This window comes from Amphiura filiformis, chromosome 6 (assembly GCF_039555335.1).
Source record: "Amphiura filiformis chromosome 6, Afil_fr2py, whole genome shotgun sequence".
Classification (NCBI taxonomy): domain Eukaryota; kingdom Metazoa; phylum Echinodermata; class Ophiuroidea; order Amphilepidida; family Amphiuridae; genus Amphiura; species Amphiura filiformis.
This window is the reverse complement of record NC_092633.1, coordinates 29,895,918-29,910,717: the sequence shown is the minus strand read 5'-3', so window position 1 is coordinate 29,910,717 and position 14,800 is coordinate 29,895,918. Positions and strand designations below refer to the sequence as shown.

Sequence of the window (14,800 nt, the reverse complement as noted above, 5' to 3'; positions counted from 1 at the left end):
GCTTCATTAGCAATGACAACACCTACAATTTATTATCAGATACCTGTCAATTGCATGTCTGAAATCGTAAGGAGCTTCTTGCTCTCCACAATTGAATACCTGAGTGGAAGAAGGGCCCAACTCCAATTTTTTACAAAATTGAGTTAGACCCAGCATTTTATTGCCAGCAGACTGTTTTTCCTTGTGTGTGAAAGATGAGCCAAAATTCACTCTCTAAATAGTCTTCCACGAACACTTAATCATGGTTTTCATGGAAGAAAGACCCAACTCCATGGAGTTGGGCCCTTATTCCACAAATATTGGATTAAAGAGGAATTTTGTTCATCCATGAAATCTGCTTTTCACTACAATAAACTTTCTTGCTAGCATATTACATGCTTCTACTTGTGCAATTAATGGATAATTACCTAATTTCTGTAGCTATTTATAACACATCTGCTTACGGAACTGGCACTTGCAGTATATTAGTGGAAGAAGGGCCCAACTCCAGCTCGTATTAAGACCTGTACCGTTGCCATGGAAACATCATATATAATTTCGAATGTATGTAATATTGTATGTTCATGTATTAAAGGTCCCCTGATAGTGAAAACATTCTGTCTATAAAACTTTTTCAAATATTAAGTTTTTTCTTAATATCTCAAAAACGGTTTTGATGGAGTTGGGCCCTTCTTCCACTCAGGTATTCAATTCAATATTACTAGTATGTCAGGGCTGAAAATATTTTTCATTGGTAGATATCTTATAAAGATGTGGGTTTTATACATACCATTAATTTAAATGTACTGCTACATGAAGTTAATTAAAGTAAAATAGCTGTTAATTTCATACGCTTAGATATGTTTAGACCATTTATTGCTATCTACTGAAGATAGCAGCAAAAAAAACCAGCGTAAAATCAGGGTAAAAACACCAAATATGCGCTAAAAACACCAGTAATTAATTATGAAATACCTGTCAATTGCATTTCTAAAATCAAAAGGAGCTTCTTGCTGTCCACAATTCAATACATCAGGGCCAAAAATATTTTTCATTGGTAGGTATCTTATAAAGATGTAGGTTTTATACATACCATTAAGATTTAAATGTACTTTTACATTCAGTTAATATAAGTCAAAAAGCTGTATGCTTAGAAATGTTACTGCTTTAAGTTGCCAGGGCTTAAAATATCTGGAAATTAGGAAAGCATGAATCTATTTACTGATCCTAACTAAGAAGTTATCACTGAAAACAATCAGTGACTTACTGCTATCTACTGGAGATAAAAGAAAGTTAATTAGGTTTATACAAAGAATCTTGTCATTTGATTGACCAATTGATTATTTTTGCTAAACTGGCCTCAAAAAGAAACTTATAATTTTTCACAAGGTCATATCTTAAAATCCTCTCCAGAAAAATGAACAAAAATTGCAAACAGGATTACTTCAATACTCTACTCTAAACACTGGTCAGTAACCAAACAGTTGTAATTAACTGCTATCTACTGAAGATAACAGTCAGATACTTGAGCTGAAATAATCTTGTAAGTAGCCGCTATCTACTGAAGATAACAGCCAGTAACTGCTTAAAAACATCTTGTTATTAACTGCTATCTACTGAAGATAACAGCTGGTAACTGTGCCTGACAACATCTTGTAAGTAGCTGCTATCTACTGATGATAACAGCCAGTAACTACCTAAAAACATCTTGTAATTGACTGCTATCTACTGAAGATAACAGCTGATAACTGTGTCTGAAAACATCTTGTAAGTAGCTGCTATCTACTGAAGATAACAGCCAGTAACTGTGCCTGAAAACATCTTGTAATTAGTTGCTATCTACTGTAGATACCAGGCAGTAACTGTGCCTAAAACATCTGGTAATTAGCTGCCACCCACTGACGATAATAGCCAGTAACTGTGCCTAAAAACATCTTGTAAGTAGCTGCTATCTACTGAAGATAACAGCCAGTAACTATGCCTGACGACATCTTGTAATTAGTTGCTATCTACTGAAGATAACAGGCAGTAACTGTGCCTAAATCATCTTGTAATTAGCTGCTATCTACTGAAGATAACAGCAGGTAACTGTGCTTGAAAAAAATCGTGTAATTAGCTGCTATCTACTGAAGACAACAGTCAGTAACTGTGTCTGACAACATCTTGTAAGTAGATACTATCTACTGTAGATAACAGCTGCTAACTGTGTCTGACAACATCTTGTAAGTAGATACTATCTGCTGAAAATAAACAAGAAGTTATTTGCCTGATATTATCCTGCAGTTAGCTGCTATCCACTGTTGCAAATAGCTAGTAACTAGAGCTGAAAACATATTGGAATTGAATGTTATATACTGAAGGTAGTAAGTAGCCAGTTACTTTGAAAAGTTGTTGAACTACTATCTACAGAAGATAGCTTAGTTATTATGGTTGAGGACGACTTCTGTAATCTTCTGGGGGTACGGTAAGAGTGGAAATAAAAGAACAAACAAAATAGGAGAGTATTGCCTCTATACAACACCCTCCTATGTCCTGAGTAAGGATATATTTACCTTTTAGCAGCACACTCTGTTGCGTTTGGTCATTTAAGGTATTTCCATCAGGCAAAGCATTCTTCAGGTTATCAATGGAATTCTTGAGGGAATCTCTTCTATTCTTCTCATGCTGTGTGTTTTGCTTTCGTCTATCAGTTTGATTGATCACTTCAGGACCTTGACCTGGAAAAAAATAAATGAAAAAGGATATTAACAATAGCAACACAACCTTTAAAGATGTTGACCTAGCAAAATTATTAGGAGCCATTGATCATTTAAATTTTACCCTTACGTTAGAATGCAAAGTTTGTCAATCATGTTGGCATCAAACAAGATACCTTTTATTATTATGGACTTTGATTTTTTCTCTGATTCAAGAGAAATCCAAAATTAAAAGACATTGGCACACAATGGAACTATCCAGTCCCACTTCACTACAGCCACTCTGACCTAAGTGAATTTCAATTTAAACCGCTGAACGTGAAGTCACTATCGGGTCCATTTGCTGCAGTGACTCTGACCAGAGCAACTTGTTTCACTTAGAACCATTGAATGCGAAGTCACTATGGTGTCTATTTGCTGCAGCGACTCGGACCGAAGTAAATCGTAAAACAAATGATCGCGCTCAAGTCCTCAAAAATGATGAGTCTCATTGGCTCCCAGGCCATGCCACTGACAAAACAAACTACCCAGTGATGACATATGACCTAAACAATACGAAATGGAATCATCCATTTCTCAGCATCCGCATCTGCTGTAATAAATATGCAATTAAATAAAGAGTTTATTTACGCTTAGTTATTAAAATTAGTGTAAAATATACCTAAATTACTTAATAAAATGATTATCAGTAATTTGCCGAACCAGAACACAATAAACATCGTCAAAATTCAGATTTTTGCATTTTTGGAACAAGCATAGATGTGCTTCTGAAATGCAAATGGCAAATGTGAAAGCATTCTGATAAAGACAGAGTCTGATATAAAAATTATTCTGATTTTTCCCCGGTCCCCGCACTCCGTGCATCCATGGGTATTCATGCTCGTCGAAAATTTCGCGAAATAGGGGGTGTTTTCAGATGAAGAAATGCGATTCGCAAAACAAAAAAAAAAGGGGTGTTTTTCAAACCATGTGTTCGCGAAATTGAAAAAAAGGGTATTTTCATGGAGCAGCCTACGTGTTTCTGTCAGAAAAGGGTATGTTAGAAATATTGTTCGCGTTTTAGCGAACAATTTTTTTTTTTGTCGAAGGGCAAATAATTCGCGAAATCGCTAAAAAAAGGGGTGTTTTTCCCCTAAAAACTTCGCGAAATGAGATGCAAAAGGGGGTGTTTTTAAAGTTCACCGACAAGCATGAATACCCGCGGATGCACGGAGTGCGGGGACTGGGGATTTTTCTTATTGTACGTCTATGTACGAGCAAGGCTGTCAATAGCAGTAGACACTAGCTACCAGTCATTTTGGACAATTATACTTGAATAAGTTCTGTGAACTCAAAAAGAGATCAGTCTTTCAAAAGGCTATAGAGTACCGAAGTGATGACGTCACAGAAACTTTTTTTGCATTTCAGCATTTTCATGACCATATTTCAGTAGAACATGATGACAAACATCCACAGTCCAAATTTGGTGGGAATCGGATCATGAGGGCCCGATATATGACCGCCTGAATACCTAATTAGCCCCATTGAAATCAGTGTAAATTGACCTGGTTCCAAACAGTTATCTCAGGCCCTCATGATCCGATTCCCACCAAATTTGGACTGTGGATGTTTTTCATCATGTTCTACTGAAATACGGTCATGAAAATGCTGAAATGCAAGAAAGAAAATTTTATGACGTCACACTTCGGTACTCTATAGCATATAGCTATTTAAACTAATTGAACACCTACATGTAGAAGGGGCAATAGGTCTGGTATGATGTTTTCAGGGTCAAATTTTGGACAAGCAGTTTTGGTGAAAATGATTTTGGTCAGGCAGTTTTGGTGAAAATGATGGCACTTGTCAAATACTAGCTAAGATCTTGACACAGAGGATAACAAATTGATTTATTCACATGCTGTCATGCTTTATGCAATAGACATGATATATGGTAACAAAATTGGCTAATTATTGTTGATTGTTGGTGCAGTTAATATTTTGTACAGATAAAGCTGGTAACTGCTGTGGTCAAGTAAAAAGTAGGATACAACTTGTCAAGCTATAATGATTAATCTATACACTTTACAAATTATGACATTTGGGTCTTTATAATCATTAACAACTTTCCTGCCTTTGTCATTACCATGATTACTGATTTTCCCACATGCAAATTGCAAAACCATACACACATCACTAGGATCCACAACATACTCATCTATCAGGGCACAGTTCTTTATTTAACCCCAATACATTTGTACATTCATTGAATTATCTTTGAAAATTTAAGTACAAAGATTCATATTCTGCAACTTGAGGTCAAATTTTGCACTATGATTGTTTAATTGAGGTTATTGAACTATGCCATTGGGGTGAGGCCATTGTGGTCCATAGTGCATCCCACATACCACTACTTGTAAAGACCTGCAAATGAGAAATCAGAGGACCTTGCAAACACACCTGAAGCTAAGCTCCAAACAGTGGACCTATCTGTTTTTACTGTCCAACTAAGACATGATCCTACACCGGCACACAAGTTTTTACTTATTTGTTGTTGTTTGCAACACGCTGATAGAGGGAGCAATGGATGTCCTCGGTTGTGGGGTGTCCCCGGTTGCTCTATTTGTGTGTGCATCTTTGTTTGCAGGTCTTTATAAACTCAAACACACCCACCCCCCAACAAACTCATCCCTTTGAGTTGTCCCACATGGTGACATTTCCATTCATATGATATTGCACCAAACACAAACCCAAATTAGAACTAGAGCAACTGTGCCCTTTGCAAGGGCACGAGGTAAGTTAGGCGGATGATTGTGACGATCTGATGAAGCAGCAATACTGTACTGGATAAGATAAGGATCATTGCATTTAAATTTCAGCTAAATTGAAGCATTTTGAAAATTTGACCTTTGACCCCTTCATTGCCCCCTAATGACCTTAAATGAATCTTAAAATATTTTTAAAATGTTCAGAACATCATAAGGATCATTGCATTTAAATTTCAGCTCCGATTGAAGCATTTTGAAAACTTGACCCTTGACCCCTTTATTGCCCCTTAATGACCTTAAATGAATTTAAAAATGTTTTCAACATGTTTCAAATGTCATAAGGATCATTGCATTTAAATTTCAGCTCAATTGGAGCATTTTGAAAAACTTGACCTTTGACCCCTTTATGGGCCCCTTAATGACCTTAAATAAATTTTAAAATATTTGAAACATGTTTAGAATGTCATAAGGATCATTGCATTTTAATTTCAGCTCATTCGGAGCATTTTCGGTTAAAATGACCTTTTTTGACCCCTGTGACCCATTGGATGACCTCTGACGTTAAACAACCCATAACTTTTGTAGCCAGCTACCCAATACTGCTTTTGACCGAGTTTGGTCGAAATCCGATCAAGGATGTGGAAGTAGTAGCAAATTGTGAGAAGAAGAAGAAAGAAAGAAAGAAAGAACTAGAGCAACTGTGCCCTTTGCAAGGGCACGAGGTAAGTTAGGCGGATAACTGTGATGATCTGATCAAGCAGCAATACTGTGCTGGATAGTATTAATTTTAATAAGACTGTTTCATTAATTGCGGTTTTAATATACCTTGATCGTGGAAAGCTTGCATTTTGAAAACTTGACCTTTAACCTCTGTATGACCCCCTTAATGACCTTAAATGAATTTTAAAATATTTAAAACATGTAAAGAATGTCATAAGGATCAATGCATTTAAATTTCAGCTCAATTGAAGCATTTTGAAAACTTGACCTTTGACCCTTTATTGCCCCCTTAAATGACCTTAAATGCATTTTAGAATGTTTTCAACATGTAAAAAATGTCACAAGGATCATTGCATTTAAATTTCAGCTCAATTGGAGCATTTTGAAAAACTTGACCTTTGACCCCCTTTATGACCCCTTAATGACCTTCAATAAATTCTAAAATGTTTTAAACATGTTTAGAATGTCATAAGGATCACTGCATTTAAATTTCAGCTCAATCAGAGCATTTTCGGTTAAAATGACCTTTTACGATCCCTGTGACCTCTTGGATGACCTCTGACGTTAAACAACCCATAACTTTTGTAGCCAGCTACCCAATACTGCTTGTGTCTGAGTTTGGTCGAAATCCGATCAAGCATGTGGCAGTAGTAGCAAATTGTGAGAAAGAAGAAAGAAGAAAGAGGAAACTAGAGCAACTGTGCCCTTTGCAAGGGCACGAGGTAAGTTAGGCGGATGACTGTGACGATTTGATCAAGCAACAACACTGTGCTGAATAGTATTAATTTTAATAAGATTGTTTCATTAATTGCCGTTTTAATAAACCTTAATCGCGAAAGCTGGCATTTTGAAAACTTGATCTTTGACCTCTGTATGACCTCCTTAATGACTTTAAATAAATTTTAAAATATTTAAAACATGTTAAGAATGTCATAAGGATCATTGCATTTAAATTTCAGCTCAATTGAAGCATTTTGAAAACTTGACCTTTGACCCCTTTATTGCCCCTTAATGACCTTAAATGAATTTTAAAATATTTTCAACATGTTTAGAATGTCATAAGGATCATTGCATTCAAATTTTAGCTCAATTGGAGCATTTTGGAACACTTGACCTTTGACCCCTTAATGACCTTAAATGAATTTTAAAATATTTTTTAAATGTTTAGAATGTCATAAGGATCATTGCATTGAAATTTCAGCTCAATTGGAGCATTTTTAAAAACTTGACCTTTGACCCCTTAATGACCTTATATGAATTTCAAAATATTTTTTAAATGTTTCAAATGTCATAAGGATCATTGCATTTAAATTTCAGCTCAATTGGAGCATTTTGAAAAACTTGACCTTTGACCCCTTTATGGGTCCCTTAATGACCTTAAATACATTTTAAAATATTTGAAACATGTTTAGAATGTCATAAGGATCATTGCATTTAAATTTCAGCTCAATTGGAGCATTTTCGGTTAAAATGACCTTTTTTGACCCCTGTGACCCCTTGGATGACCTCTGACGTTAAACAACCCATAACTTTTGTAGCCAGCTACCCAATACTGCTTGTGACCGAATTTGGTCGAAATCCGATCAAGGCTGTGGAAGTAGTAGCCAATTGTGAGAAGAAGAAGAAAGAAAGAAAGAAAGAAAGAAATGGCAAGAAAGAAATAAGTTAGGCTGCACGCCTAACTTAACTAGAGCAACTGTGCCCTTTGCAAGGGCACGAGGTAAGTTAGGCGGATGATTGTGACGATCTGATCAAGCAGCAATACTGTGCTGGATAGTATTAATTTTAATAAGACTGTTTCATTTATTGCCGTTTTAATATACCGTGATCGTGGAAAGCTGGCATTTTGAAAACTTGACCTTTGACCCCCTTAATGACCTTAAATGAATTTCAAAATATTTAAAACATGTTAAAAATGTCATAAGGATCATTGCATTTACATTTCAGCTCAATTGAAGCATTTTGAAAACTTGACCTTTGACCCCTTTATTGCCCCTTAATGACCTGAAATGAATTTCAAAATATTTTCAACATGTTTAGAATGTCATAAGGCTAATTGCATTTAAATTTCAGCTCAATCGAGCATTTTGGAAAACTTGACCATTGACCCCTTTATGACCCCTTAATGACCTTAAATTAATCTTAAAATATTTTTAAAATGTATAGAATGTCATAAGGATCATTGCATATAAATTTCAGCTCAATTGAAGCATTTTGAAAAACTTGACCTTTGACCCCTTTATGGCCCCTTAATGACCTTAAATAAATTATAAATGTTTTAAACATGGTTAGAATGTCATAAGGATCATTGCATTTAAATTTCAGCTCAATCGGATCATTATCGGTTAAAATGACCTTTTTTTGACCCCTGTGACCCCTGGATGACCTCGGACGTTAAACAAATCCATAACTTTTGTAGCCAGTTATCCAATACTGCTTGTGACTGAGTTTGGTCGAAATCTGATCAAGGATGTGGGAGAAGTAGCAAATTGTGAGAAAGAAGAAGAAGAAGAAACAAAGAAATGGCAAGAAAGAAATAAGTTAGGCTGCACGCCTAACTTAACTAGAGCAACTGTGCCCTTTGCAAGGGCACGAGGTAAGTTAGGCGGATGACTGTGATGATCTGATCAAGCAGCAACACTGTGCTGGATAGTATTACTTTTAATAAGACTGTTTTATTAATTGCCGTTTTAATATACCTTGATCGTGGAAAGCTGGCATTTTGAAAACTTGACCCTTGACCTCTGTATGACCCCCGTAATGACCTTAAATGAATTTTAAATATTTATAACATGTTAAGAATGTCATAAGGATCATTGCATTTAAATTTCAGCTCAATTGAAGCATTTTGAAAACTTGACCTTTGACCCCTTTATTGCCCCTTAATGACCTTAAATGAATTTTAAAATATTTTCAACATGTTTAGAATGTCATAAGGATCATTGTATTTAAATTTCAGCTCAATTGGAGCATTTTGGAACACTTGACCTTTGACCCCTTAATGACCTTAAATGAATTAAAAAATATTTTAAACATGTTTAGAATGCCGTAAGGATCATTGCATTTAAATTTCAGCTCAATTGGAGCATTTTGAAAAACTTGACCTTTGACCCCTTTATGGCCCCTTAATGACCTTAAATAAATTTCAAAATATTTTAAACATGTTTAGAATGTCATAAGGATCATTGCATTTAAATTTCAGCTCAATCGGAGCATTTTCTGTTAAAATGACCTTTTTTGACCCCTGTGACCCCTTGGATGACCTCTGACGTTAAACAACCCATAACTTTTGTAGCCAGCTACCCAATACTGCTTGTGACTGAGTTTGGTGGAAATCCGATCAAGGATGTGGAAGCAGTAGCAAATTGTGAGAAAGAAGAAAGAAAGAAAGAAAGAAGAAATGGCAAGAAAGAAATAAGTTAGGCTGCCCGCCTAACTTAAAGAAATGGCAAGAAAGAAATAAGTTAGGCTGCACGCCTAACTTAACTAGCCCTGTTCACAACCCGCGACGCCTCTTGAACAGTGAGTGGAGCGAGCACCGAGCGCAGCAAGGCAGCACAGAGCCTGTGCTAGCCCAAATTAGACATGTAAAGAGAAAATATTCACTAAAGTGTATCTCTATCCTGGTGTTCTGGGACAATCTTTTTTATCACATTTTTTTGTCAAAGTGGTCCTCTTTTGTGGTAACTTTCGGGCTGTGGGGTCCATCGCTCGCCTGAGCCCCAGAGGCAATACAGGGGAGGGGGGATACCTCCAGTGTAAGGGGATTCAAATATACTCTATCACTATCAGTTCAACAGAATATGGGCCAAATATGATGTGTTTGATTTCAATTTGACCTTCATCCAGGACAGGTAGGCTGTCAAATTAAAAAGTAAGCTACTGTAAATCAGCTCAGTTCACCATTGAATTTATTTCATATACAAATGGGTGACAAATTACATGTACTTTTTAAAAATGGGACACCTCGTGATAAATCTACATAGAAAAGTGTAACAGAGACTCAAGTTCACTTGTGCATATTACCATTTTTTGGTCTGCTGGCTTATGTGTATTGACTAAATCAAGGTGCCATACAAAACAGTCAATTTGTTAGGCATGTCAATCAAACCTAATGGAGTGGAACTAAACAAAGTGGCCAATCACTGTTTACATACTAATCACTTAACAACAGAATCTAAGCTACCTTAGTCACAAGCAATCACAAGCCAAGGACCTAGATTTTGACTATTTCTTATTCAGCAATCCAATTTGGAGACCAGATTATAGGAATGAGCATGCTATGTAACAATATTTTGACATTTTAAAGTGTGGTTTTAGTCAATTTTGGAAAAGGTGTAAAAATGAGTGACATTTGAAATGTTTGGATTATGCAACAAGTTACAGGTGTACTTTCCTGATATCCCAACTACTTGTACAAAGTCCTGTTTGTCTTCCAAAGCTAAGTCAACATACACACAGGTAAATATGGTCTATATAGGCCTACTAGTACTACCTGTGACATGGCCCTGCATCATACCATACATGCCATACTGAATGGCCAAATCCGTTCTATATAAACATAGTGCAACTTGTAATAGGTAACTGGTTTTCAATTAATATACCTAGCCATTTCTGAGTCGGTTGTTCTCTAGTGCTAAGTTTTTTTGAAAACAAGCATGTTACACTTGAAATGGGTCTAAAATGTGCAGTTATTAAACATAACGATACTAAGGTTTTCCATGGTTTTGCACATCTCTGAGCCTGGAGGACATCACCATATATAGTCCCCGGGGGGGGGGGGCACTCAATTTTTTTTTTGGTAGGGGTGTGCCACCGCCAGTTTCGAACTTGAGGTCTAAGGAACTGATCGGCAGGTCAAAAAGGGGGTCTAGGGAACTGATCGGCCGGTCAAAAAGGGGGTCTTGGGAACTGTTTGACCGGCCAAAAGGGGGGTCTTGGGAACTGATCAGTCGCCAAAATCTGAAAAATCTCGGCAACTAAACCATGCACTCAGGGTTCAATTTTGTTACGTTTTTGCCACAGATTTTTGAAGGAATCGATTTCACTTTGAATTGTGCATTAAACTATTAAATCAGGAAAACCATATGCAAAATAGGTCTGTTTTGGCCTATTACGATGAAAATCTCAGCAAAGCAAAACAGCATTCGAATCAAAATTACTAGACCCTGCAGACCTACAAATACAATCTATGCTATTAGCCTACTGGTAATTATAGCAGCAGCTAGCAGCATTACATAAAAGCCCATCATAAAAACAAACCCACAAGAATATTTTTTTCAGTGCCGAAAAGAAAAACATTTTGACTACATTGAACTGCATGAGATGATTGAGTGAAGTGTGCAGAATTTGACACCATTCCACTTAGACTTCTCCGTAGTCCACTTGCCAATTGTGCACTACTCTGGCTATTACATTTAAGCTTAAAACTCTGATTTAATTAATGAGTGCACAATTGATAGATTTTTACGACTGATCTTTTCAGTCACCCTACGCCCGCTGTTTGTTAGCTTCCCAAGTGGACTACTGACTTTGCCTTGAGAGTTAGGCCAATTTCTGGCCTAACTAAAATTGGTGATGATGTAATGCATCTTTAAAAATGAATCTGGCTTGTGATTGGTCGCCCAGATCTCGTTATTGTTTAAATCCTCCCGACGCTGTACTGGTACCATTATAACTATACATGGTACACAACTATCTAGGGAATGCGGCGCTTTTGTGCTGGTGGATGAACGTATGCATCTAGCGCCAGTATTGTACCACCATGCTCAGTCTTGTGGTTAGATTTTATTGATAAACAAGTATGATTGACAGTGTGTGAGTCCCGGGGTAAAGTTCTGCTTAAAAGTGAAAGTCCATAGTCGGTTTTTCGGATAATAAACTGGCAGATTCTAAAATTAGAATTGTTCAGTATTGAAGTGTCATTATAATTATACCATTATGATATGTTGTATTCAATAATATAAGCCTACGTAGGGCCTATACTTAAATACTTTACTTTTACTGTCACAAATATAATTATATAGCCTAAACTTTTTCATAACCTTTTTATACTAGTATTTTGATGTACTAAATATCAGTATAATTTCGAGTTCAACTGAATGCGTTCATCATGATTAATAACATTTTTATTTATCAAAAATCGACTATGGCATAGTCTACATTCCACTAGACCAGTAGATCGTAAATTACCTTTTAATTCACTGTTATGGCCAGCTGCAAGGATGTGCACACAATTATTTGAGGTACTTTTCCTCATATTTGGCAATTTTATTCCCAAAAGAGATCTCAAAATCATTTATTTCTAGCAAAATGTTCATCAGCTGAAGGCATCGGCATCGGCATCGCGGCAGGCTGTTTATAAACAAACCAGTGTTGCCACTACTAAGGAAGCCCAAAACCCCGCCCAAAGTTCACCTTATTCCTAATACAATGTGTTTCAATGGGGAAGAAATTTATGGAAAATTCCCTTTGAAGTTTTTGGCCTCGCAAAAGTAGCTTTTGGGCTTGAAATAGTAGGACAGAAAACACGCCTGTCAAGATGCCAAAGAGAGCGGAAATCGACGATCTGAGGGTCTATGGAACGGCTAGAAAATTTTCGGGGCTTCAGAGCGGGCAATCAATGAATTCAGAGGGTCTAAGGAACGGCTAGCGGCTCTGAAAAAGGGGGTCGTCGCCGCGGCACATACCCGTATAGCTGGGAAATGTGAGTGCCCCCCCCCCGGGATATAGTCTTCATCCCCTCCTCCTCCCGTACCCAAACACAGTCTCGGCCTCATTCCCAGTTTTATGTCTGTATCCTTCGTGTAAGAGAATACCAAACAAATCCCAACTCTAATCCTAACCCTAATCCTACCCTAACCCTAAATCCTAACAATTGTAACATTTGCCATGGAGGATGCCCAAGTTATGTCAAAATGATGATTTTTACATGATTGTAAAACTTGTAATATACATTTAAGGATCGGATAGCAACAGCATTTTTGTTGGACATGAGAGCATATCAGACACATCAAGTTACAGTCTGAATACAAGGAATGTCCTTCAGATATCAAATAATTTGATCTTTTGAAATTTGCCATATAATACAAATTTTATGGCAAATTATTAAAAATTTATATATTTTATATTTTAACAGTCCTTCCTTCGTTATGACAACCATGAGAGATGAAACTGATTTTTTATTTTAATGTTTTTCAGGCAATAGGCCTAAAGCTTTATTCTGTTATAATTTGCATAATTGCATTGAATATCCATAAGTATTTGTGTTTATTTGCAAGGGATTATGCATTGCAAGGGACAAGGTCTCTGGGATTAAAAACAACCTTCTTCAATGAGTGAATGCACACTAAACAATTGTTATCACTGTCATTATCATCATCATCATCATCATCATCATCAACATAATCTCCCCCTCCCTCCCTGCCATGGTCATCTTTGCCATCTTCTTCATCATCAGCATCATGATCATCATCATTCAAGCCATTCTCAAGAATAGACACATTAATTGATAAATCGCCCACAACAATTTCATCTATTCTAACAAAAGCGCTTCAAATACGCAATAGATAAAGGAAACCCATCAGTAATATCCCCATCCATTTGTTGTTCATCAGCCAATAAATTCCTCTTTTTCTTACAGTGAACATCCTCACGGTGTATTACTCTACTTCCTGCTTCCACAATATGTAAACCCTTGTCTTCAATCGCTACATAATAACATTAACGCCGGTCAACGAACCCCTGGTTGGCTGGCTGGCCGGCCCAACGTACGGCTAAGAAATTTGGCTCGCAGTGTAGATTTCAGGCAAAACAGCTGTCTATATGAAACTCTATGCTTCCACTATGTTAGCTGTGCGTCATAATGCAGCGGCCGGGCAAATGACCATCACAATTAGGACACTTTTGTAGGCTTGCATTTTCATTAATTTTCCTCCACAGTACATTTCATGTTGCAAAGCCATAATTTCCAGCCCATTGTGTCTGGATTGAATAGGAGAACATGTAATCGATATGGAGTAGTTTAAGTCCGGGCAAAGCCGGGATTTTCTTTATACATCACCGTCCATCTTGTACACAATACATTAAAGATGAGCATGTAATTGTATGGCGGGGATAGGGACTGGTACAAAATATCCTCTATTCAATTGTCATTTGTTTTTTCCCATCTTCCTTTTGGTATTAAGTTTCACTCAAAATGCAATGAAGTGTCATCCCCTCTGAAGATAAGGATGCGATATTACACATTAATTTCCGGTTATTTTTCAAACGTTACTGATGTGTTTCAGGTTTCTTTACATCTGTAACTTGATTTTACAGGTGTAATGACCAAGCTATCTAGGATATTGGTTTGATGTTTTTAATGTTGATGATTTTGTTGTTGATGTTGATATTTTTGTTCTAGATATCTAGTTCAAAGTTCTAAATTTGAATAGTGCAAAGGTAAAAAATTAGAGCAACTTAAAGGGGCATGGTCCAATCTTTTCATGTTCTGTTTTCTACCTTTCATTGAGGTCTATGCATTAAAACAATAAGATTCCAAATTTTGAATTATATTGCTCCTGCAGTTTTGATATTCAAAGCAAAAACATGCATAACAATGCCCCATATGATATACTTCCGGTTGTGGTTACCACAATTCACCACATAAATGAAACATAC

General features: G+C 36.6%; 1 protein-coding gene across 1 annotated transcript in view; it reads right to left on the bottom strand.

Moving 5' to 3' along the window:
• LOC140155242 (uncharacterized) overlaps window positions 1-14,800 on the bottom strand; it is a 157,552-nt gene that overhangs the window by 41,760 nt on the left and 100,992 nt on the right. The window contains 1 exon segment of the mRNA XM_072177996.1: window positions 2,532-2,696. Within this exon segment, the coding sequence (XP_072034097.1) occupies window positions 2,532-2,696 (165 nt within the window).